Source organism: Chiloscyllium plagiosum, chromosome 31 (genome assembly GCF_004010195.1).
Source record: "Chiloscyllium plagiosum isolate BGI_BamShark_2017 chromosome 31, ASM401019v2, whole genome shotgun sequence".
NCBI lineage: Eukaryota > Metazoa > Chordata > Chondrichthyes > Orectolobiformes > Hemiscylliidae > Chiloscyllium > Chiloscyllium plagiosum.
Window position 1 is genome coordinate 16,647,765 of NC_057740.1, and position 22,178 is coordinate 16,669,942.

The 22,178-nt window shown below is 42.9% G+C and overlaps 1 protein-coding gene across 1 annotated transcript in view; it reads right to left on the reverse strand.

The window, feature by feature from the left end:
- Positions 1–1,265: 1,265 nt before the first annotated feature.
- fbn2b (fibrillin 2b) overlaps positions 1,266–22,178 on the reverse strand; it is a 165,431-nt gene continuing 144,518 nt past the window's right edge. The window contains exons 52-58 of the mRNA XM_043721603.1: positions 21,743–21,865; positions 17,731–17,847; positions 14,032–14,160; positions 9,964–10,083; positions 8,765–8,996; positions 6,520–6,691; positions 1,266–5,099 (exon numbers count right to left, since the gene is read on the reverse strand). Of these exons, the coding sequence (XP_043577538.1) occupies positions 4,725–5,099; positions 6,520–6,691; positions 8,765–8,996; positions 9,964–10,083; positions 14,032–14,160; positions 17,731–17,847; positions 21,743–21,865 (1,268 nt within the window). The 3' untranslated portion in view covers positions 1,266–4,724. The remainder of the gene's footprint in view (positions 5,100–6,519; positions 6,692–8,764; positions 8,997–9,963; positions 10,084–14,031; positions 14,161–17,730; positions 17,848–21,742; positions 21,866–22,178) is intronic.

Sequence of the window (22,178 nt, forward strand, 5' to 3'; positions counted from 1 at the left end):
AAAATAATTATTGCTTTCATAGTTTACATGTTAGCTTAGACAGCCACAGATATTGGAATGTGGTTTTAAACTATTGTTTGATAGTGAACGGCCTGATTTTTCACACTTAGTTCCCTAGACCACAAACCAACAGGCAGAGCTCCACTGTCATTGCTTTGAAGAGACAACGAGGATCTAATCTGCCATCTTGTTTACTACTCCTTTGGGGCAATCTTTGCACAGGCACACCCATGAAGGGGTCAAGCATAATGTGTTCTTGAAATTCTCTTGGAGTTGCAGCCAAAGCCACCCTCCATAACACTGTTTCCCAGTGTCTCCTTGTACAATTTTGGGAACCCAGAAGTGATGGGATTGTGTCCCACTGGATCTGAGGTACTTTGTATCTCCAAACCACCTTGTCTGCCAAACCAGATTACAGGTCAGGCCTAGGTGTACATGTAATATGATCATAAACAATCACTACTTATTGGCAATGATTTTATGGAGTTTTGTAGGTACAAGGGAAAAGAAAGGGCAATCTAACTATCTCCACTTGGCATTCAATGGGCTTCCCATGACTGAGCCCACTATCAGCATTCTGGGAGTTACCAGTGACTAGAAATTAAAATGCACCAGTCATATAAATATTGCAGTGTGAAAAACTAAAAATAAATGAAGTATGCTGCACAGCATCATTAGATTTGTAAGTGCCTCAGATAATCTGTAGGACTAATAAAGGCTTTAACTGTTAACTTTCACACTTACTGTCTTGACCAGAATCCAATGACCCCATTTTCTAGAAAGAACTCATTCAGTGGGTGAGGCCATGATCAAGCGGACCAGGACTTTTTTTTTCAATTGAATGTGCTGCTCCGATTACTGTCAAAGTTCGCATGCAAATTACAGCCATTCAGGTGAACTACTAGAGAACGCCTGGTGCTTGTTGGGTTCAAAGTCAACAACTTTCAGGAAGGTGGGGAGAAAGTTGGCAGATAAAGAAAAGCAAGCATTTCCATGTTAGTATTGAATAAAATTTATACCCTTTTCCCAAAACCCCTCATTAAAAGTTACTAAAGCTTTGCTAGGGAGCTTTACTGTAGCAACTGGAACCCGTGATAATGGACTGCTGATGTACAACTCCGATAGGATGGCAAAATGAAGGTAAACCCGCCCCACAGGAGCCTGTGATGGAGGATCAGCCTCAGGCCCTTTGGGTGACACTATCATCTTGCTCTTTTGTGTAAAAACATCACCTGAGTCAGCTCCAGGCAAAATCACAGCGGAGGCTTAGAATGTAACCCAAAATAATCCATTTTATTGCCGAGAATGTTTCTCGGTACAAATCCAATTCCCCAGATATATATTATGTGCTGAATTCCACCCCCCCCCCCCCCCAAACCCCATGCATCAATAACAACACCAGAACACAGAGGAAAGGCTGACTTGGGCTTGTAGTATAACAGTACTTCATTGTTTGGCAGTCCGGGCTTCACATCATCAGTACAAAGTTCATCTCAAAAAGTCAGGATGGTCAATTCAACAGATGTCGAGGGTCCAGTGTTCAGGCAGAATTATTATATTCATAACCCTCTTTTCTTTGCAGTAGAAAAATCTGTATACAGTATTACAAGTTTACAATAAAAAAATTGTTTTTCAAGTTTGTCACTAAATGATTACAGTATAAACACGTCCTCTATTTTACATGAAGTGGCAGTTTACAAAAAAAAGCTACAAGATATGAGCTCACAAAAAAAAAACAAACAGTACAAAATGTCGGTTATACATAAATATAAAATGGGATGGACAGTGCAGGAACCCTGAATTTTGATACTAGCACCATTGTATTGATCAATTGCACTACTGAACAAAAGCACTTCAGGTAGTCTGAGGTTGAACAGGTAAATCTTTTAACATTAGCACCTTTATGAAACAGTAACTTGCCTGCACTATGCAATGTCCATGTGGAACCATTTAAAGAAGATAAGACAAACTTATTGTTTATTGAATAATCAAAGAAAGCATACTGAGGGACAATAGCTTGGAGGATGTCCAAATCTTCCAGTTGCAGTGTGCCCTGACACAATCATTGTGAAGAATTTCTTCAACTTGTACTATTAAACTCCATTACATTTAAACTTTTTGTTCCAATTCTGCCACACACAGCAACCAATGGAACCCTCTGTATTTTTGAATGCAAATTGAAAAAAAAAGCTTATTAGCATTGTACTTCTTGTTATAACCATGAAAGAAAAGAGTCAACACTTGCAGGATGGGTCAAATGGTTATCTTCTATGAAATTCTGTGAAAGCACACACATTTTAATGTGGAACAGCTGCATTATTAACTATCTGAAAGATATGCCATTTTTGGGGGTTTTACTCCCTGACAGGACAATGCTTTGATTCAGGTCATTAAAAATAAAATCAACTAGGAGATGTACTTATTAAACACATCTCAGAAACAGTAAACATAACACAAATGCATGAGTAAAATCAACTGGCACTTGCACTGGCTCTGTCAAACAAACATTAGCAATGTGGTAATGAATTTTCTTTGGTTTATGTGCCCTTATTTGGGGCAAAGATAGGACTAGGTAATTGAGGAAAATTACTTTCTAACCCTGAATCTGTGTTATAAAATGGTGAAATGCTGGGAAATTGACACCTTTAGAATCTCACCCATTAATACCTGGCTCTAGATTCTTTGCTTTGTCTCAATCATCGTAGTTAGAGATAATTATCAAATACGAAAAAAGAAAGGGTCGTCCTGTGGTTTTCCCTTCAGAAGAACCTGAATGTTTAGTGCACTGTCAAAACCGAGGATGTGGGGTTGATGAGGAGTTTTTTTCTTCATGAACTACTTTGCAGATTAGTGGCATGTAACTGTCACAACCATCTGGGTGACTCTATCATTTACAGAACTTAATCTAGTGTTCATATCTCATGCAGTGCTTTATGAGAATCGAAGCAGAGAACCAAATTTATCTTCCACCTGCTTTGTGGAGTAGTATCAGGATACACCAAATTTCAAAGATAATATTCCATGTGCTTCTCACTGTCAGATAGGGAAGGGACAATCCTTTTGGGCACTAGGAGGGTGGGGGTGGGGGGTCAGTGCTGTCAACCGTTACGGACGAGCATAAGGAACCAATCCTGTCAGCATTGATGGGGAGTAATGCGTTCTTGTGAAACTACAGTTAAAAAGAAATTTTCTCTGTGTTAAAACTATTTGCTTGCACTCACTCAGAGTTGGTGGGCTTTGGTGTTTTTTTTTATTGAGGTCCCAAGTGAGGTGGCTGCACCTTCGACTGGAATGCCTACACTTAAGATTATGTTCTCATCTTAGGGTTTATGGAAAACAGCAAGTTTGACTGGAACAACAAATACACCCAAGCCAAACTTGCACAATGCACATGGAAGTGATACAGAGAGACTCAGTTGTCTGAGATCCACATGAAAACTGCATCTGGGTAGCAAACCAGCACATGGATAAGATTCTTAAACTTAGGTTATTGCAGCAATTTCTGAAGATTGCTTTTATTGCTGATGGTGTTGATAGGAAGAGAGTTTCTCCCAAAATGTGGATAGAGTTAATACAAAAAAGGATGGTGGGATACATTGCTATGCCTACTCAACAAGTGTTTCCATGGATACTTGGAAAAGCTCCTATGGTAACACACACACACATATACAAAGTTTCTTTTAACCCCTGACAATGTAATAATCCTTAATTCTTGATCCCAACTCATTGAAACCTAATAAGCACTACCTGCACAATGAATTGATTACTGCTGTTTGCCTTATTAAAAGGGGAAGAACATGCTTTAAAAAAGCTTTATGCCACCTACCTGCTGTACTAATCAGAATTGTAAGGAATGAGCTGGAAATATCTCCCTTCCTTTGTTCTCATCTTCACAGGTCAGGTTCCTCACTAACTCATTGATTGGTTTTACTCAAAGAACGTCATTACAAAATGGCTGTCCATGCTGTATCTTCCTAAGTCAACATTTTTTCAACTGATTACTTTGGACAGAGATTCCTGGTTAAATAAATGATTCCAAAGTCAGAAGTGAATGATTCAGAACAATGCAAATTGTACAAAATAAATTTCTCCACAATTCAACAGTACTCAGGTCAGAACAATTAGCAACAGGGTATCCCTCAGGATAGAACAGGTCAGTCCCTGAAAGAGGGCCTGTTAAATGGTTAAAAAAATCAAGATTCCTTCAGTTTTTCAATTCAACCTCTAAAGGCATTATTTATTAATATAATCCCAAATTAGAATTTATTTCTCCCCTAAATGCAAAGCAAACTTCCCTTCATTGCTGATTCTACATCACTAATTCCTTCAAATCCATTAATGCCCTTGTCCTCGCTGATCTGCTGTCTCCCAATTTATTTTGCTCTAATAAGATGGACTCCTTTACGATATACATTCCAATTTGAATCACTGTACTACAAAATAAATCTGGTTAAGCACATGGAATTTTCAACCTTTAAATATTAATTAGTCCTTTTCAATTGGTGTCAATCATCAGCTGTAAGTGTGACAACAGTGACACACTCCAGAAAATGCCATTCAATCCCCAATACATAGCCTGAATGAAAAGGACTATTATGTAAAGATTTTGTTGAGCTGACACAGCCCAGTATCCCATCATCAATTTAGTGTTGAGAGGTTGGTGCTGAGGTGCTGTTTAAAATGGTGGAGGCCTTTTCCCCACCAAGGGTGACAGGAGAAGAACATTAAAGAAGATGAATCTGAAGTTTCATGTGGAGGGCCTCGCCGAGATCACCCACGAGGTAGTCAACGTCATTCTCATCTTCCAGTTTCAGGAGATCCTTCTTCCTGTACAGAGGCATACTGGAAATCTCGAGCATGTACTTCCCTCGCATGGCCTTTTTACGGCTTAGATGGAGGTAACTGAGTCCGTTTTTCTGATGAATTCGGAAGGAGTTGGCTTCATTCCCACTGGAGATGATGTAACGCACGTGGTTTTCCAGAGTCTCAATGGCCGGAAGGAATTCCATGATGTGATCATGGATTCCCATGTCGGAGATATTCACATTCAATGGGATTGGTGCATCAATGTCCAAACTAGCCAGACTAATCTTGAGATCCTGTCATGAAAATAAAAGCTCAGTGAGCTTGTTTCAGGACCTACTTTTGACATTTCCATTAAATAACTAATTAATGAAAACCTGTCATGTTCAAAACCTGTTGCATTGTTTAAGCTTACCTTCTTGTTATAGTCCTCAGTATCACAAATCCACCTCCCAAACATAATGCTTAACCCTATCTATCAATTAGGAGAAAGTGCAGACTGCAGATGCTGGAGATCAGAGTCGAGAGTGCGGTGCTGGAAAAGTGCAGCAGGTCTGGCAAGATTGAGGAGCAGGAGAATCGATGTTTCAGGCAAGAGTTCTTCATCAGGAAATGATGAAGGGCTCTTGCCCGAAACGTCGATTCCCCTGCTCCTCGGATGCTGCCTGACCTGCTGTGCTTTTCCAGCACCGCACCCTATTTCCCTGTTGAATCAATCATTATTTTTCTCTTCAAAAGGACATCTGGTTGTTTCAATATCTTTATCTACGTACATATTCCAGGAAACAAATCTCCTTTGAGTAAGAACATAAGAGCATAAGAACCAGGAGCATGAGTCAGCCATCTGACCCATTGAGCCTGTTTGGCCATTCAATAAGATCATGGCTGACTTTTCGTGGACTCAGCTCCACTTATCCGTTTGCTCATTGTAACCCTTAATTCCTTTACTGTTCTAGCTTCGCTTTAAAAACATTCAACGAGGTAGCCTCAACTGCTTCACTGGGCAGGGAATCCCACAGATTCACAATCCTTAGGATGAAGGAGTTCCTCCTCAACTCAGTCCCAAATCTGCTCCCCTTTATTTTGACGTTACGTCCTAGTTATAGCTTCACCCACCAGTGGAAACAACTTCCCTGCTTCTATCCTATCTATTCCTTTCATCATTGTATATGTTTCTATAAGATCCCCGATTTCCCTTTTTATTCATCATTTTTAGATTGTGCCCCCTGGTATGTGCATGCTTCAAAGTGATCAATTTTCTAATTTACCTTCAAAATCTGGACAATTTCAATTCAAACTTTGAGAGATTTCCTTTCCAAATGAAGTAAAACGTCTTTAACCGTAATTGCTACTTTTCAGTGCTGATTTCCTGATTGATTTGGGAATCTAACAGTTAGAAATTATTTCCACACCAGTGTCATATGAGATGAGACAGGATACCAGGGGATCTGTGTTGACCTATTCAGGCAGCCATTATCTAAAGAAGAGTAGTTTCTATGCTTCTTGAAGCACTGCCATCAAAAAGCTGATTAATGACCCATTCATCCCATTTACTGTTTTGGGGATTTCACCAGATACAACAATGACTGCTGCATAACAAATAACTACAATCCACAATTAGTCATTTTATGTGAAGTACAGTGAGATGTTACTGAGCCACACTATACACAAACATATGCCATTCCTATTTTGGTCTTGAGCAATTCCCGAAATTACCTCATGTGACACAGTGCCATTTGTGCTTCTCCGATGCCTGCCTCTCTTGGGGTAGCCATTGATCTTGCATTCATAGCATGTCTCAGGGGACAGCACATTCTCTGCATCACCCTCTTCCTCCTCCAAAGGTAGATATTGACCATTCCCGAACCCCATTCCTGATATACAGTGTCTGAACAAGGAATCAACAGCAATACAGACGCAAGGAAATATTTAGCACAAATACTTTCATGACAATTACAAAAACTGTATTTTGAAGTATCTTGGATATATCATTCTGTACTTGGGTATGTAAACCTCTCCTTATCCAGTTGCACTCTTATGTATAGTTTGGTGGGACACAATGACCTTCTCATTCCTCTGGAGTGCTTTACACTCCCATTGAAGCCCATCCCTCCCATATGCTCATTTTCCAATATAATGTCTAGAATATAAAATCATTCCATCCACTTCTGTCTGTAATATTCTGCTTTCTTCTTCATTTCAGATTTTGAGTAAGATATTTCAGAACGGAAAAAATGGAGATGGAGGCAATTACAGATTTGAGGATCTTAGAGAGGAAAAGGCTGTTAGAGATCACAGAGAAGAATTTTAGGGAGGGATGTAAGGAAATCATTGTGAAAGGATGAGAAACTAGAATTACTAGGAGAAAGTGAGGACTGCAGATGCTGGAGATCAGAGCTTAAAAATGTGTTGCTAGAGGAAGACGACTCATCTTCTGCCTAGGAACCCTAGGATGAATGCGGATTTCTCCAGCTTCCTCATTTCCCCTCCCCCCACCTTATCTCAGTCCCAACCCTCGGACTCAGCACCGCCTGCTTGACCTGCAATCTTCTTCCCGACCTCTCCGCCCCCACCCCCTCTCCGGCCTATCATCCTCACCTTAACCTCCTTCCACCTTTCGCATTCCCAACGCCCCTACCCCAAGTCCCTCCTCCCTACCTTTTACTTAGCCTGCTTGGCACACCCTCCTCATTCCTGAAGAAAGGCTTATGCCCGAAACGTCGATTCTCCTTCTCCTTGGATGCTGCCTGACCTGCTGCGCTTTTCCAGCAACACATTTTTAAACTAGAATTACTGACAATGTCAAATTGTACGAGGGCTGAACAAGGAGTAGATTGAGGGGATGGATAAAATGAACTTTGAGTTGGAAAAGGGTGAGCTAGGTCAGAAATCACAAAACAGTGCTTTACATTCAAGGCAATTTATTTAATAAGTTATTCCTCTTATTGAAGGGTGAAAACAAATGATGTTACAGGGAATGCCACTCTGCATGTCACACCCTCAAAGAAGCCAGAGGTCTGGCAGTCAGCATCTTCTTGCTAAACCAGATATTTTATCAGATGGTAACAATAGGACTATTGCTATAAAGCTCCTTCAACTAACTCTGCACTGTTTTCCATTATATGCCCATATTGATTTTAGGCCATCAATAAAACCTTGCGTTTGTGTAGCAACTTTAACATTGTATACTGTCCAATAGGGCTTCACAAGAATGCAATTAGTCAAAAAGGTATTGACAATGATTCAAGGAAGGCAACATTAGCATAGATGACGTATTTGGTTTTAAGGGGTCGGGAGAAATGTAAAAAGGTTTAGAGAAGAAATTGTAGGTGTTATGGTCTAGATGACTAATGTGTAATGGTTTTAGTGCAGGTTTTCTATCCTTTTTAAACCTAGGCACTGTGTTTGTTGCTTTTCCTCACTTGTGCCTAATAACTTCTGCTTAATATTATCCAACATGTGTCCTGTGTGCAAACTGGCACCCTCAATGAGGATATGGCTATTTGATTAGAACTTTTACAACTTCCTCGGCCATTTATGATCTTGTATTCCGACAAGAACGGAATTTTGTGAGGGCAAAGTGAAGAAGAAGGTGGTGTTCCTGCACAATGACACGGAGATAGTTATTCACAAAGAATGGGATTCACAGGATGTGTTTAAATAAAACAGGCCCCTAAGGGAATTCACTTGTTGGAGAGGGTGAAGAGTTATTTATACATAGCCATGGATAGGACAGTGATAGCAGCATTGAAAGAAAAATTGTCCAAAGAATTTGATTGAGCTCAATTTATTTTCTATTTTGGGAAATCCTTGTTGACTGTCCAAATCTTTTGTCCCTTTGCATTTAACCTGAGACTAGAAATTTCTTGAACCATTTAAATTTTGGGCTTTATTATTCAACAGTACAACAGCACACTAGCTCTCCTTCCCGTCTTGAGTCCATCATTGACCTGTCACTTACCCTTGACCCACCCTGAAGTAGCCCCCAGGGCAGCCGCAGAGGTAACCACCGTCTGTGTTGGAGCAGCCATACGTGCAGGGGTTTCCAGAGACTGAGCATTCGTTCACATCCTGACATCCCCCAGAATACTGGTCAAAATCAAACCCAGACGGACAGAGGCATTTGTAGCTGCCTAGAGTGTTATAACAGGAGGCAGCTCCACAGGCAGTGGGATTGCTGCACTCATTCTCATCTGCAAAACAGTCAAAGGGAGATTAGCAATGCAACATCTTCAATAATATTCACACTTGCTTCCCTGAAAGTACTGACACTTCCTGCGATATGGTCCCATGGACACATCTATGACCCTTCATTCCTGGCACACTGGGGTAGATACTTAGCCATCCTGTATTAGCGACATGGCCAATAGTATATGACGACCCTGAATGCATTCATGAATTCTCTTTTTTTTTTGATTTTCAAGCCGGAATTGTCACATCATTTTGATTTGATTTGATTTGTTATTGTCACACGTACTGGGATAATGTGAAAAGTGAAGTTGGAATTTTAATCGACTCCTCCCGAGCCCAGGGACACTGGAGGCCAATTGCCATGCTCCCGATGCTGCCTTGACAAAGGCTGGCTGTCTCAGTACAAACCTAATACTGAGTGAGGGAACTTCCTGAACAACCCAGTACCTCAAAGGGCGCAGCATTTTCCACTTGTCTCGAGTTACATTTGAGCCAGTTTCTTTCTGTGTAATTATTCAACAAATTAAATCCTGAACTTCACTTCAACAATGGGTAATTGCTGAAGTTGATTTCTGAAGCTAAATTGTCCTGAATGAGAATCATCATAATTATTCTAAAATTGCAACTCCGATGAATTAATTTTCAATCTTTATTTCAATTTTTTCTCTTTTCCCCTCTATCCTGCCCTACTGCACACGATTCCCTGAGGTTGAAGGGGAGGTAACCCGCTCACATTCAGACATTACCTCATTCCATTTTACCAAGATTAGAGAGTCGCTCCTTAGGCATAAATCTAAAGTTAACAATGTGTTCCAGAGCTGTCCAACAGCTGACACTCATTTGCTGCTAACTATTGCTGTACCAACCCTGTATTATTGACAAGTTAAACAGGACTTGCACTGACTCCCTCACTTTCAATAACACTGAAGTTTCCCAGATCTCCTGAGCTTTAAGAACTCGAATACTCGCCGACACACTGGTTCCACTGGTAGTGTTGCATGTAGCCTTGAGGGCAGCTGCATCTATATCCACCCAGCATATTCTGGCAGCCGTGCTGACATCGATGGTTCCCATCACACTCATCAATATCTGGGGGTTAGAGAGTAAGGAAAGCAAACTGAGTTGGTGAGATATTAGATGCGACCTGACATTAAGAGAAGATGAAACAGAGCTACTTCTGGATGTAGAGTTATTTACAGGGATCAAACATGAAGTCTCAAGATCACTAGAAACTTACAAGACTTGGGACTTGAGCCTGAACCAGAAATCCATTCAACCTAAAATGGGTCACGTATGGTCCTTAACCCATAATAGGAGCAATTGGCTTTGACACACCTTTATGCTACAATCATTAGTTCATAATTCTCCTTATATACAGATGAGCAAAAGTATGTCTGATGTTCTGTTGAATCTGGTTCAAAACTAGTGACTGTAATCAACTTCGTCTGTAATCTTGGCATGAACTAATGAATGGGAAGAATTTGCTTTGGAACCCATTGTCACTGGGTTTCCATTGTCCTGACCTGTGATAAGGTCTGGCAGAACTGGAGAGAGAACTGGAACCTGTGACAGAGACAGGGTGAGGGTTGATGCCCTTTCAGTGGCAAAAATGGGGATTCTGAAACTTCTCAACCTAAAAATACATCAAGGCATGAACAGACAGCAATAAAATAAATCTCAGGATAACTAAAACAGCAGAGGCTGCTAAAACGTTTTAGTAAAAAAAGACTGTAAGAGACAATTCTGTAATTGAACATTTAACCTCCCAACAAGACTATTAACAGCATCTCTGTGTGGATTTAAAACTGACTCCAGTTTGGCTTGGATGAATAATGGTGACTTGATCCTTTCAGCAGTTGGTACAATTTTCAATTCTTGTGCAAAAGTCTTCAAGCTTTCTTTTCCTGCAGGACTATGGGGGGAAATATTAGAAACTGGATAGCTTTTCAAAAGATCTGGAACAGGCATGGATGGCTGAATGGCTTCCTTCTTGCTTTGTAATTCTATGGCTTGATTCATGCTGTTGCTTTGTATGATTTCATTCTTGGCCAGATTTAAGGACACGTCTATTGTTTTCAGGGTCACGGGAGTCTTGGATGATTCTTCTAGCCTCTCCAGAAGATAAGACATATGCTGATCCTTCCTCTGAAAGGAAGTTGGTGGAGACTGAAACACAGTTACCCCATTCTGCAAGGCAGCTACCCAGGAACCATTTCTCCACGTTCCCCTCTCTCCACTTTCTCTCTGCCATTTACATCAATTCAGGAATGTAACCAATGAACATGCACATGAGGAACATGTTCCTGCTTATCCTGATGACCGTCCACCTTCTTGCTTATCAACAACCACTCTACATTTGCCTTAATAGTTTTCAAAGACTGTGCTGCCTTCATCTTTTGAGAAAGAGATCCAAAATCTCACAACACTCAAAGAAAATAAATTCACCTCATCTGTTTTAAACATTATTTTTTAATTGCTAGTGACCGCTAATTCTAGATTCTCCCACAAGATGATATATCTTTTCCACATCCACAGGTCAAGTCCCCTCAGGTTCATATAATATTTCAATCAAGTCGCCTCTTAATTATTCTAAACTCACATGATACAAACCTAACCTGTCCAACTCACACATTCCAGATATTAGCCCCGTGATTCTCTGAACTGCTTCCAATACATCTACATCCTTCCTGAAATAAAGACAGCAATATTGTAGACGAATCAGATGTGGTCTCATGTTTGCATTCAATTTCCCTCACAACAATGATGATGTTCTATCAGCTTTTCTAATTACTTGCTGTACCTGCATACTAATCTTTTGCAATTGTTTTTGTTCTTCGTACCAAAATGGACAATGACATTTTTCTGTTTATACTCCATTTGCCAGATCTTTGTCAACTCACTTGTCTACATTCCTTTTGAGCAGATTTAGACCCACACCTTCTGTCCCTTCAGATTAGTTTCCCTACAGTGTGGATAAAGGCCCTTTGGCCCAATAAGTCCACATCGACCCTCCAAAGAGTAACCCACTCAGACCCATTTCCCTCTGACTAATGCACCTAACACTATGGGCAATTTAGGTCACCTGACCTGCACATCTTTGGACTGTGGGAGGAAACCCACGCAGACACAGGGAGAATGTGCAAACTCCACAGTTGCCCTAGGCTGGAATCAAACCTGGGTCCCTGGTGCTGTGAGGCAGCAGTGCTAACCACTGAGCCATTCAAGTTTTTCATATAAATTGTAAAAACTCAGTTCTGAGAAAGGATCACTGGACCCGAAACATTAACTCTGATTTCTCTCCACAGATGCTGCCAGAACTGCTGAGCTTTACCTGCAATTCCTGATTGAATATGAGTTTCCTTTTGCTAAGCCATATTATCTCTGCCTGATTATCTTGAATTTTTCCAAGTGCCCGGATAATAACATCTTCAAATTAGCTTCTAACATTTTTGTTAAACCAGATGTAAAGCTAGCTAGCCTGTCATTGGGTCTCTGTCTCTCTCCGTTTCTGAATAAAGGAATAACACACTATTTTCCAATCTAACTGAGTCTTCCAGGAGAAAGTGAGGACTGCTGATGCTGAAGATCAGAATCGAGAGTGTAGTGCTGGAAAAGCACAGCAGGTCAGGCAGCATCTGAGGAGCAGGAGAATCGACGTTTCGGGCATAAGCCCTTCATCAGGAATGGTTTATGCCCAAAATTTCGATTCTCCTGCTCCCTGGATGCTGCCTGACTGGCTGTGCTTTTTTTTAGCACTACACTAACTGAGCATTCCCCAAATCTAAGGAATTTGAGAATTAAAACCAATGCATCAACCATCTCACTATCTAGTTCCAATGTTATAGAACATAGAACATTATAGCGAAGTACAGGCCCTTCGGCCCTCGATGTTGCACCGCCCTGTCATGCTAATCTGAAGCCCATCCCACTACACTATTCCATATACGTCCATTTGCCTGTCCAATGACGACTTAAATGCACTTATACTTAGTGAATCTACTGCCGATGCAGGCAAAGCATTCCATACCCTTACTACTCTCTGAGTAAAGAAACTACCTTTGACATCTGTCTTATACCTATCTCCCCTCACTTTAAAGTTGTGTCCCCTTGTGTTTGCTGTCCCCATACTTGGAAAAAGGCTCTCCCTGTCCACCCTATCTAACCCTCTGATTATCTTGTATGGCTCTATTAAGTCACCTCTCAACATTCTCTCTAACAAGAATAGCCTCAAGGCCCTCAGCCTTTCCTCGTAAGACATTCCTTCCACACCAGGCAACATACTAGTAAATCTCCTCTGCACCCTTTCCAAAGCTTCCACATCCTTCTTATAATGCGGTGACCAGAACTGTACACAATACTCCAAGTGTGGCTGGACCAGAGCCTTGTACAGCTGTAGCATAACCTCCTGGCTCTGGAACTCAATCCCTCTATTAATAAATGCCAAAACACTATATGCCTTCTTAACAACCCTGTCAATCTGGGTGGCAACTTTCAGGGATCTGTGTACATGGACACAGAGATCTCTCTGCTCATCTGCACTCCCAAGAATCCAACCATTAGCCCAGTATTTTGCATTCCGATTACTCCGGCCAAAGTGTATCACCTCACACTTGTCCACATTAAACTCCATTTGCCACCTCTCAGCCCAGCTCTGCATCCTATCTATGTCTCTCTGCAACCTTCTACATCCTTCGTCACTATCCATAACTCCACTGACCTTAGTGTCGTCCGCAAATTTACTAACCCACCCTTCTAAGCCCTCACCCAGTTTTTTAATTCAGGCGCACCAACGTTGGACTATCTATATTACACATTATGGGGACTACAATCCTTGACTCTTTTTACCATCTCCTAATAAATCATTGAGACTTGCTTCATTCTATAAACGTCTTAAAGGGAGAGGTGGAGTGAGGTGCCACTTTTTAAACATCAACAAGGACAGTGTCTATTTCATTATTATAGTCTTTCTTCAGGCCCTGTGATAGAAAATGTTTTCTCTTCAGTTCAGTGCACTGTAAACATTTTAACTCTTCTTACCTTCACAGTTAAAACCGGTGCCATCCAATGAGAATCCCTTCTGGCAGTCACAGCTGAAACTTCCTGGTGTATTTTGGCATGTGCCCTTTGAACCACAGATTGTGGGCTGACCCATGCACTCATTATTGTCTGTTGTCAAGATATGATAAAGTTACTTTACTAAGAGGGCTCAGTGCAGAACATCAAATTACATCAAATATTCATGATGGTTGGGAATAGGGAATGTGGTGAGGAGAGATGTGAATCAAAGCCAAGTTGACCGAGTCATCAATCGCTGTCCACACAAGTGCCTCTCATGGAGTTCAGTGGTCAGGAGCAGGGACCATGGTTATTTTGTTCACAGAGGCAAAGAGGCAAACTTCATCATGCTCATTTCAATCCCAGCTTGAACCAGCTAACCTACCAGAGCTCGGCAAATAGACCTGGGATGGAACTGCTTTGCGTGAGGCAAACAGTGAATCCACTCAGGCACCAGGCAGAGGGAAGTGGACTGATCTAATCACACATACTAGCCAGCGGGCATTCACACAACACACACTGGGCAGTGAGCATACCCACCCAGCTCACATTGGGCAGTGAGCATACACCCACAACACACTGGGCAATGAGCATACCCACCCAACACACACTGGGCAGTGATCATACCTACCCAATACACACTGGGCAGTGATCATACACCCAACACACACTTGGCAGTGAGCATATCCACCCAACACACACTGGACAGTGAGCAAACATCCACAACACACTGGGCAATGAGCATACCCACCCAACACACACTGGGCAGTGATCACACACACTCACACACACTGTGCTGTGAGCGAACATCCAACACACGCTGAGCAGTGAGCATACACCCAAAACACAGTGAACAGTGAGCATACACCCAACACACACTGGGCAGTGAGCATACCCATCCAACACACACTGGGCAATGAGCATATACCCACAACACCCTGGGCAGTGAGCATACACCCAATACACAATGGGCTGTGAGCGTACCCACGCAATACACACTCGGCTGTGAGCATACCCACCCAACACACACTGGGCAGTGAGCATACCCACCCAACACACACTGGGCAGGGCATAGACCCATCACACTGGGAAGTGAGCATACACCCAATACACACTGGGCAGTGAACATACACCCAACATACACTGGGCTGTGAGCGTACACCCTACACACACTGGGCAGTGAGCTTACACCCAACACACTGGGCAGTTAGCATTCCCACCCAATACACACTAGGCAGTGATCATACCCACCCAACACACACTGGGCAATGGGCATATACCAACACACACCGGGCAGTGAGCATATACCCAACATACTCTGGGCATTGAGCATACCCACCCAATACACACTGGGCAGTGAGCATACACGCAACACACACACCCGGCAGTGAGCATACACCAACACACACTGGGCAGTGAGCATACACCCAATACACAATGGGCTGTGAGCGTACCCACGCAATACACACTCGGCTGTGAGCATACCCACCCAACACACACTGGGCAGGGAGCATACACCCAACACACACTGGGCAGTGAGAATACCCAACCAACACACACTGGGCAGTGAGCATACACCCAACACATACTGGGCAGTGAGCATAGACCCATCACACTGGGAAGTGAGCATACACCCAATACACACTGGGCAGTGAACATACACCCAACATACACTGGGCTGTGAGCGTACACCCTACACACACTGGGCAGTGAGCTTACACCCAACACACTGGGCAGTTAGCATTCCCACCCAATACACACTAGGCAGTGATCATACCCACCCAACACACACTGGGCAATGGGCATACACCAACACACACCGGGCAGTGAGCATATACCCAACATACTCTGGGCATTGTGCATACCCATCCAATACACACTGGGCAGTGAGCATACACGCAACACACACACCCGGCAGTGAGCATACACCAACACACACTGGGCAGTGAGCATACACCCAACACACACACCCGGCGGTGAGCATATACGCATCACACTGGGAAGTGAGCATAGCCACTCAACACACACTGGGCAGTGAGCATACACCCAACACACTGGGCAGTGAGCAGAGCTACCCAACACACACCGGACAGTGAGCATACACCCAACACACTGGGCAGTGAAGATACATCCAACACACACTGGGCAGTGAGCATAGCCACCCAATACACACTGGACAGTGAGCATACACCCAACACACTGGGCAGTGAAGATACATCCAACACACACTGGGCAGTGAACATACACCCAATACACACTGGGCAGTGAGCATACACCCAACACACACACCCGGCGGTGAGCATACACCCATCACACTGGGCAGTGAGCATAGCCACTCAACACACACTGGGCAGTGAGCATAGCCACCCAACACACACTGGACAGTGAGCATACACCCAACACACTGGGCAGTGAAGATACATCCAACTCACATCTGGGCAGTGAGCATACACCCAGTAAGCATTGGGCAGTGGGCATTCCCACCCAATACACACTGGGCAGTGAGCATAGCCACCCAACACACACTGGACAGTGAGCATACACCCAACACACTGGGCAGTGAAGATACATCCAACACACACTGGGCAGTGAACATACACCCAACACACACACCCGGCGGTGAGCATACACCCATCACACTGGGCAGTGACCATACACCCAACACACACTGGGCAGTGAGCATACACCCAACACACACTGGGCAGGGAGCATACACGCAACACACACTGGGCAGTGAGCATACACCCAACACACACTGGGCAGTGAGCATATACCCAACACACTGGGCAGTGAAGATACATCCAACTCACACTGGGCAGTGAGCATACACCCAGTAAGCATTGGGCAGTGGGCATACCCACCCAATACACACTGGGTTGTGAGCATTCCCACCCAATACACACTGGGCAGTGAGCATACACCCAACACATACAGGACAGGGAGCATAGCCACCCAACATACACTGGACAGTGAGCATACACCCAACACACACTGGGCAGTGAGCATAGCCACTCAACACACACTGGGCAGTGAGAATACCCAACCAACACACACTGGGCAGTGAGCATAGCCACCCAACACACACTGGGCAGTGAGCATAGCCATCCAACACACACTGGGCAGTGAGCATAGCCATCCAACACACACTGGGCAGTGAACATACACCCAACACATACTGGGCAATGAGCATACACCCAATACACACTGGGCTGTCAGCATACCCACCCAATACACACTGGGCAGTGAGCATACACCCAACACACACTGGGCAGTGAGCATACCCACCCAACACACACTGGGCAGTGAGCATACACCCAATACACACTGGGCAGTGAGCATACACTCAACACACTGGGCAGTGAGAATACCCACCCAACACACTGGGCAGTGAATATCACCACTGAATATACACTAGGCAGGGAATATCATACTGCACAGGGCATTACCTACCCAATGTAGAGGCCCACTCTCTTTGTGGAGAATCCTAGATTCTGAAGCAGAATTCCCGATCATGTCAATGGTTTGGGTCATGAATTGTGTTACACAGCAACTGAGTTAACCCAAACAGGCAAGTAAGAGTCAACTCTGAACAATTCTAACTGACTCAAACAGGAATCAATGCAGAATTGGAAAGATTATGGAATTTAAAGTTACCCTTTGCAAGTGTTCACATTTACTCACCGATGCACGATGTGTGGTGTTGTGTGAAACCAGGTGGACATTTGCAAGCAAAGGATCCAATCGTGTTAACACACAGGAACTGACAGTTATGCTGTTTCGTTGAACATTCATCAAGATCTAAGGAAGTAAAAGAGAAAAAAGGAACAATCAGAAGGGACATGAAATAGAAATCATTCCAGAGAGATAAGAAATAGGAATAATGCTGGGGAACGATTAACGGGAGTAACACTTTAGGATGTGAAATGGCAATATTCCGAGCAAGGGGATTGTGAGTTTTGGTTTTAAAGGACAGTGAAAACCAGGGGATTTTTTGAAGCACCTTTTCTCGAATAAATTTCATAATCTTAGTGCTTCAGTATTAGAAGGATTTTCACCCTGCATTCAGGCAGCTGCCTGGCTTTGTTGATTAAATCTCTGAAAATAATAAGCGGGTGAGTGCAGGTCCAAGACTCCCAAACTTTGGACAGGGTTCGAGTTTATAAAATCATTTTTTTCCTAAATAGGATAATCTACGTAGAACAGGTTGTTGGAGGAGGGAGCTGATAGAGATTGATATCACTAAGGGAGCTCAATCAAATTCTATTGGGAAACCAATTGAACTTGAAAATTCTATCTGAGGACACAAAGTGGAATTCTCAAAAACAAAACAGAGATTTTCATTTCACCCTTGCACCAGGTTGAAATACATCTTAAATACAATTTAAATGCATCTGTCAATTTCAGAAGGTCCTTCTCTGTCTCCAATAGGGATGATCCTCAACCACAAAACAATCTGTGTGGGTAGAATTGAGGAACCGCAAAGGTTTAAAAAAACGCCATAGTTTTAGAGTAATGTACGAACCTCCAAACAGCAGTTAGGAGCTGGGGTGCAAGATACATCAGTAGATAGAAAAGATATGTAGGAAAGGCAAAGTTATGGGGCTTTTCAAAATGCAGGTGGACTGGGAACATCAGATTGGTAGTAGATCGCAAGAAAAGAAATTTGTGGAATGTCTACGAGATGGACTTTTGGAGCAGCTTGTGATGGAGCCCACTAGACAACAGGCAATACTGGATTTAGTGTTGTGCAGTGAGGCAAACTTGACAAGGGAGCTTAAGGTGAAGTAACCCGTGGAAGCAGTGATCATAATATGATAGAATTTTCTCTGTAATTTGAGAGGGAGAAGTTGGAATCATAAGTAACGGTATTCCAGCTGAATAAAGGCAACTACAGAGGCGTGAGAGAGGAGCGGGGAAGAATTGACTGGGAGAGAAGCCCAACAGGAAAGACAGTGGAACAGCAATGGCAGGAGATTCTGGGAGTAATTCAGAAGACACAGCAGAGATTCATCCTGAGGAAAAAGGAGCATGGTACAGGGAGGATGAGGCAACCACGGCTGACTAGGGAAGTCAAGGACAGCATAAAAGTAAAAGCGAAAGCATATAATATGGTGAAGGGCAGTGGGAAACCAGAAGATTGGGAAGCTTATAAAGACCAAGAGAGAGCAACAAGAAAAAAATGAGGGAGGGGATTAAATATGAGGGTAAGCTAGCCAGTAATATAAAGGAAGACTGTAAGAGTTTCTTTAAGGGTAAAAGAGGGGCAAAAGTGGACATTGGGCCACTGGAAAATGATGCTGGAGAGATAGCAGTGGGGAAATAAAGAAATTGCTGAGGAACTGAATAATTTCTTCGCATCAATCTTCATGGTGGAAGACATGAGTAATATCCCAAAAATTCAACAGAATGAGGAGTCAGAGCGGAGTATGGCGGCCATCACTGAGGAGAAGGTACTAGAAAAGTTAATGGCCTGAAAGTGGCTAAATCACCTGGACCAGGAGGACTACACCCCAGAGTTCTAAGGGAGTCAGCTGAAGAAATAGTGGAGGTGTGAGTGGTGACCTTGCAGGAATCACTAGGATCAGGGAGGGTCCCAGAGGACTGGAAAATCGCTTACGTGACAACCCTGTTTAAAAAGGGAATAAGGCAAAAGATGGAAAATTACCTACCGATGAGCCTAACCTCGGTTGTGGCTAAGATCCTGAAATCCGTTGTGTAGGACGAGATTTCTGAATACTTGGAAGTGCATGGTAAAATAGGGCAAAGTCAGCATGGTTTCATCAAGGGGAGGTCATGCCTGGCAAATCTGCTGGAGTCTTTGAGGAGGTAACGAGCAGGTTAGACCAAGGTGAGCCAAAGGATATTATTTACCCATTCTTCAAGAAGGCCTTTGACAAGGTGCCGCACAGGAGGCCGCTGAGTAAGATAAGGGGCCATGGTGTTAGAGGCAAGGTGTTAGTGTGAATAGAAGCTGGGCTATCTGACAGAAAGCAGAGAGTGGAGGTAAAAGAGTCTGTCTCAGAGGACAGCCGGTGACAAGTAGTGTTCTGCAAGGCTCAGTGTTGGGACCACTTCTTTTCACTTTATACGTTAACATTCTTCTAGATGAAGAAACTGAGGGCATTCTGGCTACATTTGCATAAAGAGGGACAGGTAGCATTGAGGAGGCGGGAAGGCTGCAGAAGGACATGGACAGGTTGGGAGAGTGGGCAAAGAAGTGGCAGATAGACTATAATGTGGGAAAATGTGAGGTCATGCACTTTGATAGGAAGAATAGAGGTGTTGAATCCTCTTTCCTCCTGGTAATTGTTGGAAATTGCTGGTTGGGCATGTGTACTGTGCATGTTTCAACTCAACAATTAGGTGACTGCCATTTGTTGGTTCAGTTTTCAAGGCAAAGCCTGAACGAATCAGAGTCAATTTGCTGGTTTAAAATTTAAACAAATTTAGCAGTTTAGGAGTCTTGGACCTGCACTCACCCGCTTATACTTGATGGAGTTTAGAAAGATGAGGGGAGATCTGATTGAAACATACAGAATACTGAATGGCCCGGACAGAGTAGATGTTGGGAAGATATTTCCATTGGTAGGGGAGGCAATGGCCTAGTGGTATTGTCACTGGAATCTTAACCCAGAGACCCAGGTAATGAATCCTGCCAATTTAATAAATATCTGGAATCAAGAGTCTATGATGACCAGGAATCCATTGTTGATTGTTGGAAAAACCCATCTGGTTCACTAATGTTTTTTAGGGAAGGAAACTGCTGTCCTTACCTGGTCCAGACCCACAGACCCACTGGGATGGGCAATAAATTTTAATTATCCAGTGACATACTCATCCCGTGAATGAGTGAAAAAAAGAAGAGATTGGGACCCGAGGGCATAGTCTAAGAGTAAAGGGAAGACCTTTTAGAATGGAGATAAGAAGAAACTTCTTCATCCAGAGAGTGGAGAGTCTATGCAATTCACTGCCACAGAAAGCTGTGGAAGCAAGATCACTGAGTGTGTTTAAGACTGAGATAGATAAGTTCTTGAGTATCAAGGGGATCAAAGGTTGCGGGAAGAAAGTGGGAGAATGGGTTGAGAAACGTATCAGCCATGATTGAACAGCATAGCAGACCTGATGGGCTGAATGGTCTAATTTCTGCTCCTATGTCTCATGGTCTTAAAATGTTTGGATATCAGTTGTTTCTATCTCTTCGCTGAAATCCCCTGTAGAACCAGGTGCTGGGAGATGAAGTTATTCTGTCCGCAGTCACTCATAACTTAGGAAATACCAATTAATGCTCAAAAAGATGCCACAAATCGAATCCCAATAATAGTCAGGTAATCTGTTTATTTCTTTATATTAGTTGAGGGGTAAGCATTAACCAGGTTACGGTGGATAAATGTTATGGCTCTCTTCAAAGTAATTCCATGGGATCTTTTATTTTACTCAAGAGAATATACAGGAATTCATTAACTGCCTTATTCAAAAGATGTAAACCCTAAGCAATGCAGCACTTCCTAATTACTGTAATGTGATCATCAGCCTAGATTTTCAGAGATTTAAGTCTCTAGACTGGGACTTGAATCTTTAACCTTCTTACTTGGTGGAAAAGAACACTTTTGTTTGAGCCCCTTGTCACACATAGGTGTTTTGCACTGACCCACCAAGCAGAATACTTCTGATTTACGGCTCCCCAGCTCCTTACCTTTACACGTCTTTCCATCTTCCTGCAGAATGTAGCCTCGTGGACATGAGCATTGGTAGCTACCTTCTGTGTTCTTGCAGATGAAGTTGCATGGTTTGGGTGACAGCGCACATTCATCAAGATCTGCAAGGAAGCAATGGGGACGAAAGTGTTAATGCTGTGAGTTACGTTTTGTAATCCCATATAGCCAGGTTAATGGGATTGCGGTTAGTGTGCCAGTTCTAGGTAGCCATTGAGTGTATTGCTCCAGACAATCTATTGGAAGCCCTCACTGCTGCTGTATCTGTTTAGGAAGAAGCAATGGAGTACAGAACAGCATTAACTAGGAATTGAATCAAGTTTTTTCTCCACTGTTTTTTTTACTGGAATTACCAAATAGAAAAGTACTGATCGTGTTTCATTTCCTTCTTAGTGATCATCACTCGAGTTCTCATTC